The sequence below is a fragment of the Crinia signifera genome, chromosome 4 (genome assembly GCF_055691185.1).
Source record: "Crinia signifera chromosome 4, ASM5569118v1, whole genome shotgun sequence".
Lineage (NCBI taxonomy): Eukaryota > Metazoa > Chordata > Amphibia > Anura > Myobatrachidae > Crinia > Crinia signifera.
Window position 1 is genome coordinate 4,739,574 of NC_139220.1, and position 15,959 is coordinate 4,755,532.

The 15,959-nt window shown below is 51.1% G+C and overlaps 1 protein-coding gene across 5 annotated transcripts in view; it reads right to left on the reverse strand.

The window, feature by feature from the left end:
- The window catches only part of SOX5 (SRY-box transcription factor 5), a 210,015-nt gene that overhangs the window by 15,889 nt on the left and 178,167 nt on the right, over positions 1-15,959 (reverse strand). For all 5 annotated transcript variants that reach the window (XM_083180809.1, XM_083180812.1, XM_083180810.1 and 2 more), the window contains 2 exons: positions 10,238-10,415; positions 166-338 (listed from right to left, as the gene is read on the reverse strand). In XM_083180809.1, coding sequence (XP_083036935.1) covers positions 166-338; positions 10,238-10,415 — 351 coding nt within the window. The remainder of the gene's footprint in view (positions 1-165; positions 339-10,237; positions 10,416-15,959) is intronic.

The window sequence follows — 15,959 nt, forward strand, 5'->3', positions numbered from 1 at the left end:
CAAATCCCGCTCTGATCTCGCTAACACTCCGGCTTTTCTGCCATTTCCACGTCAAACCAGATATTTCACATCATTTACAGCAACGAAATGAGGCATAATTCACAATGGCAACCGGGAAAGGGGAACGCGGTAATGCGCGCAACAGAATGAGCCCTAGCCGCTGACCTTTTCTGACCGGCAGTTGTTCAGGCTGAGGCTGTTCATTACGGCCACCTTCCCGTCCAGCACCTGCTGCTCTCGCCTCAGCTGCTCCTTCATCTGTCGCGCCTCCTGGATGGCCTTCGTCACCGCGTCGTGGTCGTTTAAATAGCCCGTGGAGGTGATAGAGGACAGGATATCTGCGGGGCAGAAGAGTTGGCAGATTTCTCATCATTTCCAACAAAGTTACACAATAAAAACAATCACACAACAACAGCAAAAATACCTGCGCTTGTTGTGGTGCGCTTCCTACTGTATGACATACAGGGGTCATTCCGGTGTGGACGCGAAGCGACTATTATGTGCCTATTGATCAATGTTTCCGCCGTGCGTTGCGTTTGAGCCGCAGTGTGCATACACAGCAAGTGATTCGTGAGTGCGGTCGCAACAATATTATAGCTGTGAGTGACAGGAAGTCAGCGTTTGGTGTTGGTAGCGGGGAGTGGCCAGGAGAATGTAGGCGCGTCATTGGCGTTCGGACGGCGTTATCTGGGCGTGCATGCATTAGCAGCTGCGGTCACACTCGCTACTGGACAGATCTGTGTGTTTTGGGGGATCAGCAAGGCCCGCGCATCTACAGAGGCACTCAGACATCGGCGTCCCGATTTTTGCGATGTTTTTGCAATCATGCGGCGCCACATGCAAATAATACGATGCGTTCTTTTGCACGGGTCAGCTTCTGCGAGTATTAGCACATAATCGCAACTGCAAACCACAAATCATGGCAATCGGCGTAGGAAGGACGCCCGCGTCTGGATGGCCCCTATATTTATGTTTCTGCACAATAAAAGCACGAAGCCCTAGCAACAGTACAGTATGTACTAATATTGCCAGTGTTCAGTCACTAAGGATAACACACTCTTAAGATGACTTATTAAATCAATGTTATTTGTGTATTCCCTAATGTGCTATTAGCCTGGGCTCTCCGGTGTTATTCTGATGTCGTGCACCGCAGTGACTGCTGGAAACCGCGGCCAGAACGCAAACAGACCGAAGGTGAGTTAGTCACAAACTTGGAGAGACATGGAGTAAAACTTTCCCCAATTAATTCCCCCTCCATCCTCCCGGGCTGACTCTGCCCACGCCCCCCCCCCCCTGGTACAGGCCCTGGAGATTGCCATGTAATATAGGACAGCACGATTGGCGGATGGAGTCAATCAAGCCGTCTTCGGATGTTCACGTTAGGAGCTGTCAGCGTTTCGCAGAGTGTCGGAAAACAAAGGCGAACGGAGATGAAGACAACAAACAAACAACCAAGCAGATAATGAACGTTGTCGCAGACTAAGTGTAACGAGATTCATCGGTGCTGTCTGACAGATGGGGGGGAATTGCAGGACAGAAGGCAGCCACTAATCGCACATAAAATGACCGGCTTGCCTGAACATGTTCTGCGGATTCCAGAAAACTTTACAACCTAATCCATTTTTAGAACAAAAAACATCTGGGCCATAAGTCCTCTAATCTGCCAAAACATGCGATTAAATCCTATGATTTGTTGAAAAACACTAAGATTAAAGAAAAGGAAATCTGAAATTGCTAACTGCGGCGTTGTGAGAGTGTTATTAATACTCTTTCTTTGTGTCAATTATAAGTGTTGTGTTTGCGAGAGCCCCATCTAATCGCGTCAGATTACACGTCTGCGTTGTATTGCTGGACCCCTCTATCTGATCCGAGCGCTGCCAAGACCTGAACAAAACATTGTCTTGAGTTCAGCGGGGAAACTGGTGTCAGATTAGTTCAGCTAAACCCCGCTGCAAGGTCTTCCTGCCCGCGAGTGTTGCAACGGGAGGATATTCAGAGCACAAATGAATTAAATCTTTAAGAAGGGAAATTAATCTTCTGTGCGCTCAGGCAGATTTGTGAAGAGCGCACGGAACTACTGGAAGTAGGTCGAGGAGTTTGTACCTCCGTCTGTCTGGAGCACAAAGTATTGATCATACTGAGAGCAGCGTTCCGCCGGCCGACTTCAGCACCCTGGACAGGGCCGGAGGGATCATCGTCAGCTCTATGGGCCCCATGAAATGGATTTAACCGATTCGTCTGAATGACCCTTTTCGCAAGCTAGTAGGCAATTGTCATTTGCTCCCATTCATTACCAGATTTTTGGTCCAACCAGAAAGATTGGGCAGATAATCTTATAGTGTGTATCCCAGAGAATCTAGGAGGTAATCAATAGGTTGTGGATATTCAGGTCTATTGCGGAAGCCGCCATTTCTGTGACCGAGTCGGCTGCTTGAGACATGGGATCCAGTGAGTCAGACATTGAAAGCGAATTATTCCACCACTGAGTCATGTTCCTTCCAGGGAACCAGCTTGTGAGGGGAATTGGCTAACGGAGAACAAGGAGGAGGGGGGGGGGGGGGGCGCGTCTGAGTCAGCAGAAATGCAGCGGAGTCTGCTGGCGGGACACAATGCTGTAAATCCATCGTACACAGGAATTCGCATACGTCACACCTATAAAACGCATCCAAGGGCACATAACCGGCGGAACCGAAAGTATCAGATGTGAGAGAACAGGAGAGAAGCTTTTACTGTGTAATGGAAAGAACTTTGTGTCCTATAAATGGCTCCAGTATGATTTACCTACAGTCCAAATACCCAATGTTTCGGGTGTATGTCGACATCCCCTCCCTGTGCTCGCCACTATTATAATCTGCCTACTTGGATCCTGAAATAAGCACAAGTCGGGTTCAGATAAAAAAAAATCACGAAAAAGTTACGTCAACTTTTTGACCTGTTGACATTTCAATGTCGTAATTTTGATCATGTCGGCATTGTGACCATGTCGGCATGATGAATGTCAGCATTTTGACTGTCGGTCAATGTTGGTCGGTTTTTGACTGTAGATAAATTGACTGCATCCTCTATAAATACCATTATTATTCTGAATACGCAGCAGCGATGGCAGCGCGGGATGTATACTGTCAGTATATGACGCAGGAATACGCAGCAGCGATGGCAGCGCGGGATGTATACTGTCAGTATATGACGCAGGAATACGCAGCAGCGATGGCAGTGCAGGATGTATACTGATGTCAGTATATGATGCAGGTATACACAGCAGCGATGGCAGCGCAGGAAGTACACTGTCAGTATATAACGCAGGAATACGCAGCCGCGATGGCAGCGCAGGAAGTATACTGATGTCAGTATATGACGCAGGTATACACAGCAGCGATGGCAGCGCGGGATGTATACTGTCAGTATATGACGCAGGAATACGCAGCAGCGATGGCAGCGCAGGATGTATACTGATGTCAGTATATGATGCAGGAATACGCAGCAGCGATGGCAGCGCAGGAAGTACACTGTCAGTATATGATGCAGGAATACGCAGCAGCGATGGCAACGCAGGAAGTACACTGTCAGTATATGATGCAGGAATATACAGAGCGATGGCAGCGCAGGATGTATACTGATGTCAGTATATGACGCTGGAATGCGCAGCAGCGATGGCAGCGCTGGAAGTACACTGTCAGTATATGACGCAGGAATACGCAGCAGCGATGGCAGCGCAGGATGTATACTGATGTCAGTATATTATGCAGGTATACACAGCAGCGATGGCAGCGCAGGAAGTACACTGTCAGTATATGACGCAGGAATACGCAGCCGCGATGGCAGCGCAGGAAGTATACTGATTTCAGTATATAACGCAGGAATACGCAGCCGCTATGGCAGTGCAGGATGTATATCGATGTCAGTATATGACGCAGGTATACACAGCAGCGATGGCAGCGCGGGATGTATACTGTCAGTATATGACGCAGGAATACGCAGCAGCGATGGCAGCGCAGGATGTATACTGATGTCAGTATATGACGCAGGAATACACAGCAGCGATGGCAGCGCAGGAAGTATACTGATGTCAGTATATGATGCAGGAATACGCAGCAGCGATGGCAGCGCAGGAAGTACACTGTCAGTATATGATGCAGGAATACGCAGCAGCGATGGCAACGCAGGAAGTACACTGTCAGTATATGATGCAGGAATATACAGAGCGATGGCAGCGCAGGATGTATACTGATGTCAGTATATGACGCTGGAATGCGCAGCAGCGATGGCAGCGCTGGAAGTACACTGTCAGTATATGACGCAGGAATACGCAGCAGCGATGGCAGCGCAGGATGTATACTGATGTCAGTATATTATGCAGGTATACACAGCAGCGATGGCAGCGCAGGAAGTACACTGTCAGTATATGACGCAGGAATACGCAGCCGCGATGGCAGCGCAGGAAGTATACTGATTTCAGTATATAACGCAGGAATACGCAGCCGCTATGGCAGTGCAGGATGTATATCGATGTCAGTATATGACGCAGGTATACACAGCAGCGATGGCAGCGCGGGATGTATACTGTCAGTATATGACGCAGGAATACGCAGCAGCGATGGCAGCGCAGGATGTATACTGATGTCAGTATATGACGCAGGAATACACAGCAGCGATGGCAGCGCAGGAAGTATACTGATGTCAGTATATGATGCAGGAATACGCAGCAGCGATGGCAGCGCAGGAAGTACACTGTCAGTATATGATGCAGGAATACGCAGCAGCGATGGCAACGCAGGAAGTACACTGTCAGTATATGATGCAGGAATATACAGAGCGATGGCAGCGCAGGATGTATACTGATGTCAGTATATGACGCTGGAATACGCAGCAGCGATGGCAGCGCTGGAAGTACACTGTCAGTATATGATGCAGGAATACGCAGCAGCGATGGCAGCGCAGGATGTATACTGATGTCAGTATATGATGCAGGTATACACAGCAGCGATGGCAGCGCAGGAAGTACACTGTCAGTATATGACGCAGGAATACGCAGCAGCGATGGCAGTGCAGGATGTATACTGATGTCAGTATATGATGCAGGTATACACAGCAGCGATGGCAGCGCAGGAAGTACACTGTCAGTATATGACGCAGGAATACGCAGCAGCGATGGCAGTGCAGGATGTATACTGATGTCAGTATATGATGCAGGTATACACAGCAGCGATGTAATCAGTCACATATGCTCCCAGCGCGGGATGTATACTGTCAGTGGATTCAGTATTGAATCCCGGCGGTCGGGATCCCGGCGTTCAGAATCCCGACGCCGGAATCCCGACAGCCAAAATCCTGACAAGGGGGGGACGTGGATCGCCCCCCCTTGCGGGCTCGCTGCGCTCGACACGCAGCGGGCCCGGTGCCTCGCTACGCTCGGCACACTAATTTATTCTCCCTCTATGGGTGTCGTGGACACCCCAGGAGGGAGAATGTGTCGGGATTCCGGCGTCGGGATTCTGAACGCCGGGATCCCGACCGCCGGGATTTTAACTGCATCCCCTGTCAGTATATGACGCAGGTATACACAGCAGCGATGGCAGCGCAGGAAGTACACTGTCAGTATATGACGCAGGAATACGCAGCAGCGATGGCAGCGCAGGAAGTACACTGTCAGTATATGATGCAGGAATACGCAGCAGCGATGGCAGCGCAGGATGTATACTGATGTCAGTATATGACGCAGGTATACACAGCAGCGATGGCAGCGCAGGAAGTACACTGTCAGTATATGACGCAGGAATACGCAGCAGCGATGGCAGCGCAGGATGTATACTGATGTCAGTATATGACGCAGGAATACACAGTAGCGATGGCAGCGCGGGAAGTACACTGTCAGTATATGACGCAGGAATACACAGTAGCGATGGCAGCGCGGGAAGTACACTGTCAGTATATGACGCAGGAATACACAGCAGCGATGGCAGCGCAGGAAGTACACTGTCAGTATATTACGCAGGAATACACAGCAGCGATGGCAGCGTGGGAAGTACACTGTCAGTATATGACGCAGGTATACACAGCAGCGATGGCAGCGCAGGAAGTATACTGATGTCAGTATATGACGCAGGAATACGCAGCAGCGATGGCAGCGCGGGAAGTACACTGTCAGTATATAACGCAGGAATACGCAGCCGCGATGGCAGCGCAGGAAGTATACTGATGTCAGTATATGACGCAGGTATACACAGCAGCGATGGCAGCGCGGGATGTATACTGTCAGTATATGACGCAGGAATACGTAGCAGCGATGGCAGCGCAGGATGTATACTGATGTCAGTATATGATGCAGGAATACGCAGCAGCGATGGCAGCGCAGGAAGTACACTGTCAGTATATGATGCAGGAATACGCAGCAGCGATGGCAACGCAGGAAGTACACTGTCAGTATATGATGCAGGAATATACAGAGCGATGGCAGCGCAGGATGTATACTGATGTCAGTATATGACGCTGGAATGCGCAGCAGCGATGGCAGCGCTGGAAGTACACTGTCAGTATATGACGCAGGAATACGCAGCAGCGATGGCAGCGCAGGATGTATACTGATGTCAGTATATGATGCAGGTATACACAGCAGCGATGGCAGCGCAGGAAGTACACTGTCAGTATATGACGCAGGAATACGCAGCCGCGATGGCAGCGCAGGAAGTATACTGATTTCAGTATATAACGCAGGAATACGCAGCCGCTATGGCAGTGCAGGAAGTATACTGATGTCAGTATATGACGCAGGTATACACAGCAGCGATGGCAGCGCGGGATGTATACTGTCAGTATATGACGCAGGAATACGCAGCAGCGATGGCAGCGCAGGATGTATACTGATGTCAGTATATGACGCAGGAATACACAGCAGCGATGGCAGCGCAGGAAGTATACTGATGTCAGTATATGATGCAGGAATACGCAGCAGCGATGGCAGCGCAGGAAGTACACTGTCAGTATATGATGCAGGAATACGCAGCAGCGATGGCAACGCAGGAAGTACACTGTCAGTATATGATGCAGGAATATACAGAGCGATGGCAGCGCAGGATGTATACTGATGTCAGTATATGACGCTGGAATACGCAGCAGCGATGGCAGCGCTGGAAGTACACTGTCAGTATATGATGCAGGAATACGCAGCAGCGATGGCAGCGCAGGATGTATACTGATGTCAGTATATGATGCAGGTATACACAGCAGCGATGGCAGCGCAGGAAGTACACTGTCAGTATATGACGCAGGAATACGCAGCAGCGATGGCAGTGCAGGATGTATACTGATGTCAGTATATGATGCAGGTATACACAGCAGCGATGGCAGCGCAGGAAGTACACTGTCAGTATATGACGCAGGAATACGCAGCAGCGATGGCAGTGCAGGATGTATACTGATGTCAGTATATGATGCAGGTATACACAGCAGCGATGTAATCAGTCACATATGCTCCCAGCGCGGGATGTATACTGTCAGTGGATTCAGTATTGAATCCCGGCGGTCGGGATCCCGGCGTTCAGAATCCCGACGCCGGAATCCCGACAGCCAAAATCCTGACAAGGGGGGGACGTGGATCGCCCCCCCTTGCGGGCTCGCTGCGCTCGACACGCAGTGGGCCCGGTGCCTCGCTACGCTCGGCACACTAATTTATTCTCCCTCTATGGGTGTCGTGGACACCCCAGGAGGGAGAATGTGTCGGGATTCCGGCGTCGGGATTCTGAACGCCGGGATCCCGACCGCCGGGATTTTAACTGCATCCCCTGTCAGTATATGACGCAGGTATACACAGCAGCGATGGCAGCGCAGGAAGTACACTGTCAGTATATGACGCAGGAATACGCAGCAGCGATGGCAGCGCAGGAAGTACACTGTCAGTATATGATGCAGGAATACGCAGCAGCGATGGCAGCGCAGGATGTATACTGATGTCAGTATATGACGCAGGTATACACAGCAGCGATGGCAGCGCAGGAAGTACACTGTCAGTATATGACGCAGGAATACGCAGCAGCGATGGCAGCGCAGGATGTATACTGATGTCAGTATATGACGCAGGAATACACAGTAGCGATGGCAGCGCGGGAAGTACACTGTCAGTATATGACGCAGGAATACACAGTAGCGATGGCAGCGCGGGAAGTACACTGTCAGTATATGACGCAGGAATACACAGCAGCGATGGCAGCGCAGGAAGTACACTGTCAGTATATTACGCAGGAATACACAGCAGCGATGGCAGCGTGGGAAGTACACTGTCAGTATATGACGCAGGTATACACAGCAGCGATGGCAGCGCAGGAAGTATACTGATGTCAGTATATGACGCAGGAATACGCAGCAGCGATGGCAGCGCGGGAAGTACACTGTCAGTATATGACGCTGGAATACGCAGCAGCGATGGCAGCGCAGGAAGTACACTGTCAGTATATGATGCAGGAATACGCAGCAGTGATGGCAGCGCAGGAAGTATACTGATGTCAGTATATGACGCAGGAATACGCAGCAGCGATGGCAGCGCAGGAAGTATACTGATGTCAGTATATGACGCTGGAATACGCAGCAGCGATGGCAGCGCAGGAAGTACACTGTCAGTATATGATGCAGGAATATGCAGCAGCGATGGCAGCGCAGGATGTATACTGATGTCAGTATATGACGCTGGAATACGCAGCAGCGATGGCAGCGCAGGAAGTACACTCTCAGTATATGACGCAGGTATACACAGCAGCGATGGCAGCGCAGAAAGTACTATGTAATCAGTCACATATGCTCCCAGCGTGGGATGTATACTGTCAGTATATGACGCAGGTATACACAGCAGCGATGGCAGCGCAGGAAGTACTATGTAGTCAGTCACATATGCTCCCAGCGCGGGATGTATACTGTCAGTATATGACGCAGGTATACACAGCAGCGATGGCAGCGCAGGAAGTACTATGTAGTCAGTCACATATGCTCCCAGCGCGGGAAGTACACTGTCAGTATATGACGCAGGTATACACAGCAGCGATTGCAGCGCGGGAAGTACACTGTCAGTATATGACGCAGGTATACACAGCAGCGATGGCAGCGCAGGAAGTACACTGTCAGTATATGACGCAGGTATACACAGCAGCGATGGCAGCGCAGGAAGTACACTGTCAGTATATGACGCAGGTATACACAGCTGCGATGGCAGCGCAGGAAGTACACTGTCAGTATATGACGCAGGTATACACAGCAGCGATGGCAGCGCGGGAAGTACACTGTCAGTATATGACGCAGGTATACACAGCAGCGATGGCAACGCAGGAAGTACTATGTAATCAGTCACATATGCTCCCAGCGCGGGATGTATACTGTGTGTACTGACGGCTAACAATGAGTTTGACAACATAACAGAACCTGTTTAGGATCTCTCATTGTATGTTTGTATATCCGCCGCGTAAATGAGACATAAATGTAATCAGTTGTCTGAGCGCTGATATAAGTATATAATTAACACCTGCTTGCACTTCCTCTAACAAAAAGTAAAACATCTTAATTGGATAGATACTTTTCAAAGTTTGCTCATTTGCATACGGCATAATTAGCTTTGTAAAAAAAAATGAAATAAAAAAGAATTACCAACTGATGGAGACATCTTGTATTTTGACATGGTAGGAGCTATAAAAAGCGCGGTGAGAAATGAATAATGAACAGGCCTCACTTTCCATCCGTCCTACATGGAATAATCAGCAACGCGATCTGCGATCCCGGGGCTGCAAATCTAGGGGGGTCTGATTACGGGGAGCGCTGTGACCCTCAGAGTCTACTACAGGGGACCAGGGATGGCTGGGCCCCAGTGTGGGAAGTCGACCAATCACAGAGGCCAGAGACAGGGATAGTCGCAGCGGTGGGACCTCATGGAACCGAGCCACTGTCACGTATATACGTATATACAGTATATGTCCAGGGCCGGAAGCTCTCATCCATCCCACATAAGATGGAGAAGTACATTTATACTAATATATATTATATATATATATCATTGCCCCTGCACCCAGCAGCGCGTACGGGCGTCTGTGTGTATCAGAGGTGGCATTAAATGGGCAGGGCATGAACCTTATCAGATGAAAGAGAATGGGCTGAGATTGCAGCCGGGCAGGACGTGTGTTGCGCCATCGCGTAGCGCTACCAGAATACGCAGCACAGTGTCCGCTGGTATACACTATATACTCTATAGCGTGCGGCCACTCACCTATAGAATTGACTCTGACAGGGGGGCTGGCGAGCGTGGAGGAGACAGAGGGTTTGTGGGAGCTGTTGCTGCTGCTTATTCTTGCTGTTAGGAGGTGGGGTGAGTTGGGCGACGTGGGCGACTTGCTGTCTGACGTCTTGGGTCTGGCGGAGAGGTTCAATGGCTGAGAGGCATCGTCCTGCAAAGAGATAAGAACAGAATTGTTATTATAGGGGAGGCCCGGTCACGTGTCCCATGTGTAACCCCCCCCCCCCCCCCCCCCCCGGGACACATGGGTGCAACCAGACATCACGCCTGCGACTGCAGTTCTATCCCCCCAGTTACATTGCTCAGATTGGCAGTAAGGGGGGTCCGAATGGCGGGACCCCAAACAAAGTACTAGAAGGTGGAGTATAGGGGAACATATAGAACAGGAATGTGGGAAGCGCACTGCAGCTAAACCATCACATACGTGATTTACAGCAAGCAGCGAATGGGAGATGAGGCTGCTGGGACCCTGCCAAGTGGGCGAGGACATCAGTGACCCCTCTCCCCTAATATTACCTAATAACAATGTATTACACACACACAAGGCTGCACACAGACACACACACACACTCAAGGCCGCACACACACACACACACACACACACTCAAAGCCGCACACACACACACACTCAAGGCCACACACAGACACACACACGAGGCTGCACAGACACACAAGAGGCCGCACACAGACACACATACAGACACACACACACTCAAGGCCACACACAGACACACACATGAGGCTGCACAGACACACAAGAGGCCGCACACAGACACACATACAGACACACACACGCACGAGGCTGCACACAGACACACACACACAGACACGAGGCCGCACACAGACACACACACAAGGCCGCACACAGACACACACACACTCAAGGCCGCACACACACACACACACAGACACACACACAAGGCCACACACAGACACACACACAAGGCTGCACACAGACACACACACACTCAAGGCCGCACACACACACACACACACACACACAGACACACACACAAGGCCACACACAGACACACACACAAGGCTGCACACAGACACACATACAGACACACACACACACTCAAGGCCGCACACACACACACTCAAGGCCACACACAGACACACACATGAGGCTGCACAGACACACAAGAGGCCGCACACAGACACACATACAGACACACACACGCACGAGGCTGCACACAGACACACACACACAGACACGAGGCCGCACACAGACACACATACAGACACACACACAAGGCCGCACACAGACATACACAAGAGGCCGCACACACACACACAGAAGGCCGCACACAAACACACACATAAGGCTGCACACCAACACACAAGAGGCCGTACACAGACACACACACGAGGCTGCACACAGACACACACACACACACACAAGGCCGCACACAGACACACACACATACACACACAAGGCCGCACACAGACACACAAGAGGCTGCACACAGACACACACACAAGGCCGCACACAGACACACAAGAGGCCGCACACACACACACAGACAGACACGAGACCGCAGCAGCTGGAGTCACTGTGTTGGGGGGTGGAGTAGATGTCTAACATCCAGTCTCTCTATGAAAGACATAACGCAGCGACTGTCACTTTGGCGCAGCACTCGCACTCCATGTTCCGCCTAATGGTTCTTTAATAAGAGGTCGCCGCAGCCGAGCTGTTAATTCACATACTGTAACCGCTTCCCATCAATTACTGGCATTTGCAGCCTGACAAGGTGCCCTCTCCCTTTCCCCGCGGTGTCAGGTCGTCACAGCCGCGTGTGGTGTGGAGGGAGCGCAGAGAGAGAGAGGACACATCGCCTTGTAGGCAGGACGCCGCACAACACAATCAGGCCTCATTACCAAGTGACAACGCGGTGACAGGCTGACACGAGGTGTTATTAGCCATAATATCCAGTATACACCTGATACCGCGGCCGTCTGTACCTGATACCGCCAGCAATCAGTGTCCTCCTTTATGCCGTGCACCCCACAATGACTGGGGGACCCTTCTATGGTCTCCCCTCACAGTGGTCTCCCTGTAATGTCCCTGCGCACTGCTGTAATACCACCAATAACACATGAGGTCCCGGCCTGTCCGCCCCGAGCTTATGTTACCCCAGGATGATGGATAAGCCGGCCCTGGAAGCCATAATAACAAAACCATATAAATCAGGGATGGCCAACAGGTGGCCCTGGGGCTGCAAACAGCCCCCCGAGCCCTCCCCACAGCCCCCAGGTCCTTGCTGCTTTGCTGTAAATCCAATTTACAATTGGACCTTATTCTGCTCCACACGCAACGCTTTGCATAAATGTCCATTCGCAGCCGACCAGCGAATGATTTGGAGGGTACACACAGAACTCTCAGGTGCCTTCGTTTCTATAACGCCATCCCCTAATTATCGCCTTTGACTTTGCTGCGATTGCTCTGCGCTGTCCGGCAGATGTGCATTGTTATAAACAGTGAACAGCTGCAGAATAATAACCGGCGCCGTTCCTGCAAACACTTTCCCACAGGACCTTCTCCTCTTATAATTACTGCTTGGATCATTATGGGTAGAAGCGATACTAGTGCCATCTCTGGGACATATACGTGGCTGTGAAAGGTGCCAGTCTCTCAGCCGGGCAGGGACGCCGGAGGGCAGGATGCAGAGATTGTAACCTCGCCCAAGGAGGATGTGCCAACATCACCGTGCCCGGGGTAACACGTACGTAATGCAAATACAAAGTGATCTGTAGTCACAAAGACTAACATTATAACACTTGTGCGAGACATCGTCCCCCGCACGCTACAATGGGATGGCTGCAAGGGCGAAGGAACGGGATTTCTACTGACATTAAATACTATGACGGCAATGTCAGATGTCACCAGCGTCTGTTCCGATAAGCACAGTGCTCATTTCATTTCCATCTTATCTGCGGAGGGTCAGTGGCAGGAGATGACGGAGGGGTCACCCCATCCTAATTTTAAATTGTAGTCTTTCTTTACATCAGCATTGGGAGCCGCGGAGTCCGTGTGCTGCTAAATGTGCTTGGGCTACGGGGTACTAGATTGCAAGCTCCTAGGCCCTGTTCCTATTTATTGATATGACGGTAGAGAACTCATAGACTATATACATTGGGCCTTATTCATAGACTATATACATTGGGCCTTATTCAGACTAAGTTGTAGTTTAGCGACGATTCACTTAACTACAACTCCTGGCTGCGGGGAGGGGGTGCCCAGCGCAGGGCAAGACCGCAGTCCGTGTCTTTTACTACCCTGCCATTACTATACAGCATAAACATCCATTCACATGCTGCGGGGAACCCTCACATCTTTTGATGATCGCAGACCATCGAAAGATGTGTAAGGTACACGCATTTAAAAGTGACTTTCAAGTCACTTCCATATAGTACGTGCACGCTGGGATGGATATGGGCAGGCAGCTGACAGCACCCCGGTGATGTCAGCTGACAGCCCCCCGCACCCGCGTCACCGCCTCCTTGCCATGAAACGCCTGGCGTTCCCATATGGTAATGGGGCTGCCCGGCACCGTGTGGGGTGCGTGCACCTGGCGAACAGAATGTTTGCAGTGGGTGCATGCACCCTGCGTCTGTACTTGCGCAGAAACGCGCAAACGCACAACATCGGTCCTCCGTGCGAATGCATGGAGGACCGAATTAATGTGAATAACCCCCATGTGTGAATCCCATTTGTACGCAAAGTAATTGTTTACCATAAAAAGTGTTTGATGCTGGAATTTTGCAATGAAGGATTATTAATCCCTGGTATTGTATAGGGTTCACGTGGTTAGAAACACGCAGTCATGGGAACAATGTCTTACAGAGCTGCGCCAAGTGTATACCGAGACAATATAGGAAAGTAGCATTGTGCATTAGTAACCGGCCTTCCAGCACCGATTAGTAACGCCACCTATGCTGTAACCATTAGCGATATTACAGAAAGCCCTGTTACCGGGATTATTACACAATATCCCATTTCCCAGGATTAGGCTTCTCCTGATAATGAGCCGCTGGCTGTATCGCACCAGGTGAACGTCCCCGCCATCAGGTAATCCGCCGCCACCGGTGACAGCTGGCCTATATATACGGATGGCTCCGCTAGAATACGTCTCATTCCTCCGCAGCACAAAGCAGAGGGCTCAGCGAGGATCCGTCACACAACCGCCACGCCGTCAGGGGCCCTGACAGATGAATGGAGATGTTGAGGGGACATTACTGAGGGCGATACAGACAGCCTGCGACGACTGCTGTGTCAAAGGTTACCCACGGGCTAATTCATGATTTATGTCCCACATCAGCTCCTGCCTCTCAGTTTAGCCATAACATTGATAGAAGACATTAAGACAGCCGAGGATTGGAAGGACATGTCCGCTGGGTCTGATGTGTCCTGGTCAGGATACAGGCACATCGCTAAATGCTGGATCTGGGACAGGAGATGTTGTACAATGCCACAGAATGCAAGCGCCTCGCTGGCTAATGACAAAAAGTTACCCACACAGATCTACAGCACTACCTGAGTCATTGCACCATCCATATCTACAGCACTACCTGAGTCACTGCACCACCCACATACACAGCACTACCTATGTCACTGCGCCACCCACATACACAGCACTACCTATGTCACTGCGCCACCCACATACACAGCACTACCTATGTCACTGCGCCACCCACATACACAGCACTACCTATGTCACTGCGCCACCCACATACACAGCACTACCTGAGTCACTGCGCCACCCACATACACAGCACTACCTATGTCACTGCGCCACCCACATACACAGCACTACCTATGTCACTGCGCCACCCACATACACAGCACTACCTGAGTCACTGCACCACCCACATCCACTGCACCACCCAGATCTACAGCACTACCTGAGTCACTGCTCCACCTGAGTCACTGCTCCACCCAGATCTACAGCACTACCTGTGTCACTGCACCACCCACATCCACAGCACTACCTGTGTCACTACACCACCCACATCCAGTGCACTACCTGAGTCATTGCGCCACCCACATCCACAGCACTACCTAAGTCATTGCACCACCCACATCCACAGCACTACCTGTGTCACTACGCCACCCACATACACAGCACTACCTGAGTCACTACGCCACCCACATCCACAGCACTACCTGAGTGACTGCGCCACCCACATCCACAGCACTACCTGAGTGACTGCGTCACCCACATCCACAGCACTACCTGTGTCACTACACCACCCACATACACAGCACTACCTGAGTCACTACGCCACCCACATCCACAGCACTACCTGAGTGACTGCGCCACCCACATCCACAGCACTACCTGAGTGACTGCGTCACCCACATCCACAGCACTACCTGTGTCACTACACCACCCACATCCAGTGCACTACCTGAGTCATTGCGCCACCCACATCCACAGCACTACCTGAGTCATTGCACCACCCACATCCACAGCAATACCTGAGTGACTGCTCCACCCACATCCACAGCACTACCTGAGTCACTGCACCACCCAGATCTACAGCACTACCTGGGTCACTGCGCCACCCACATCCACAGCACTACCTGAGTCATTGAATCACCCAATGGCGGCATCAATGGCTGTGAGTTGCGCACAAGTTGCTTTAAAGTCTGCACGCGGCTGAGTCGCACAGCGCAAGTGTCCCTATTGGT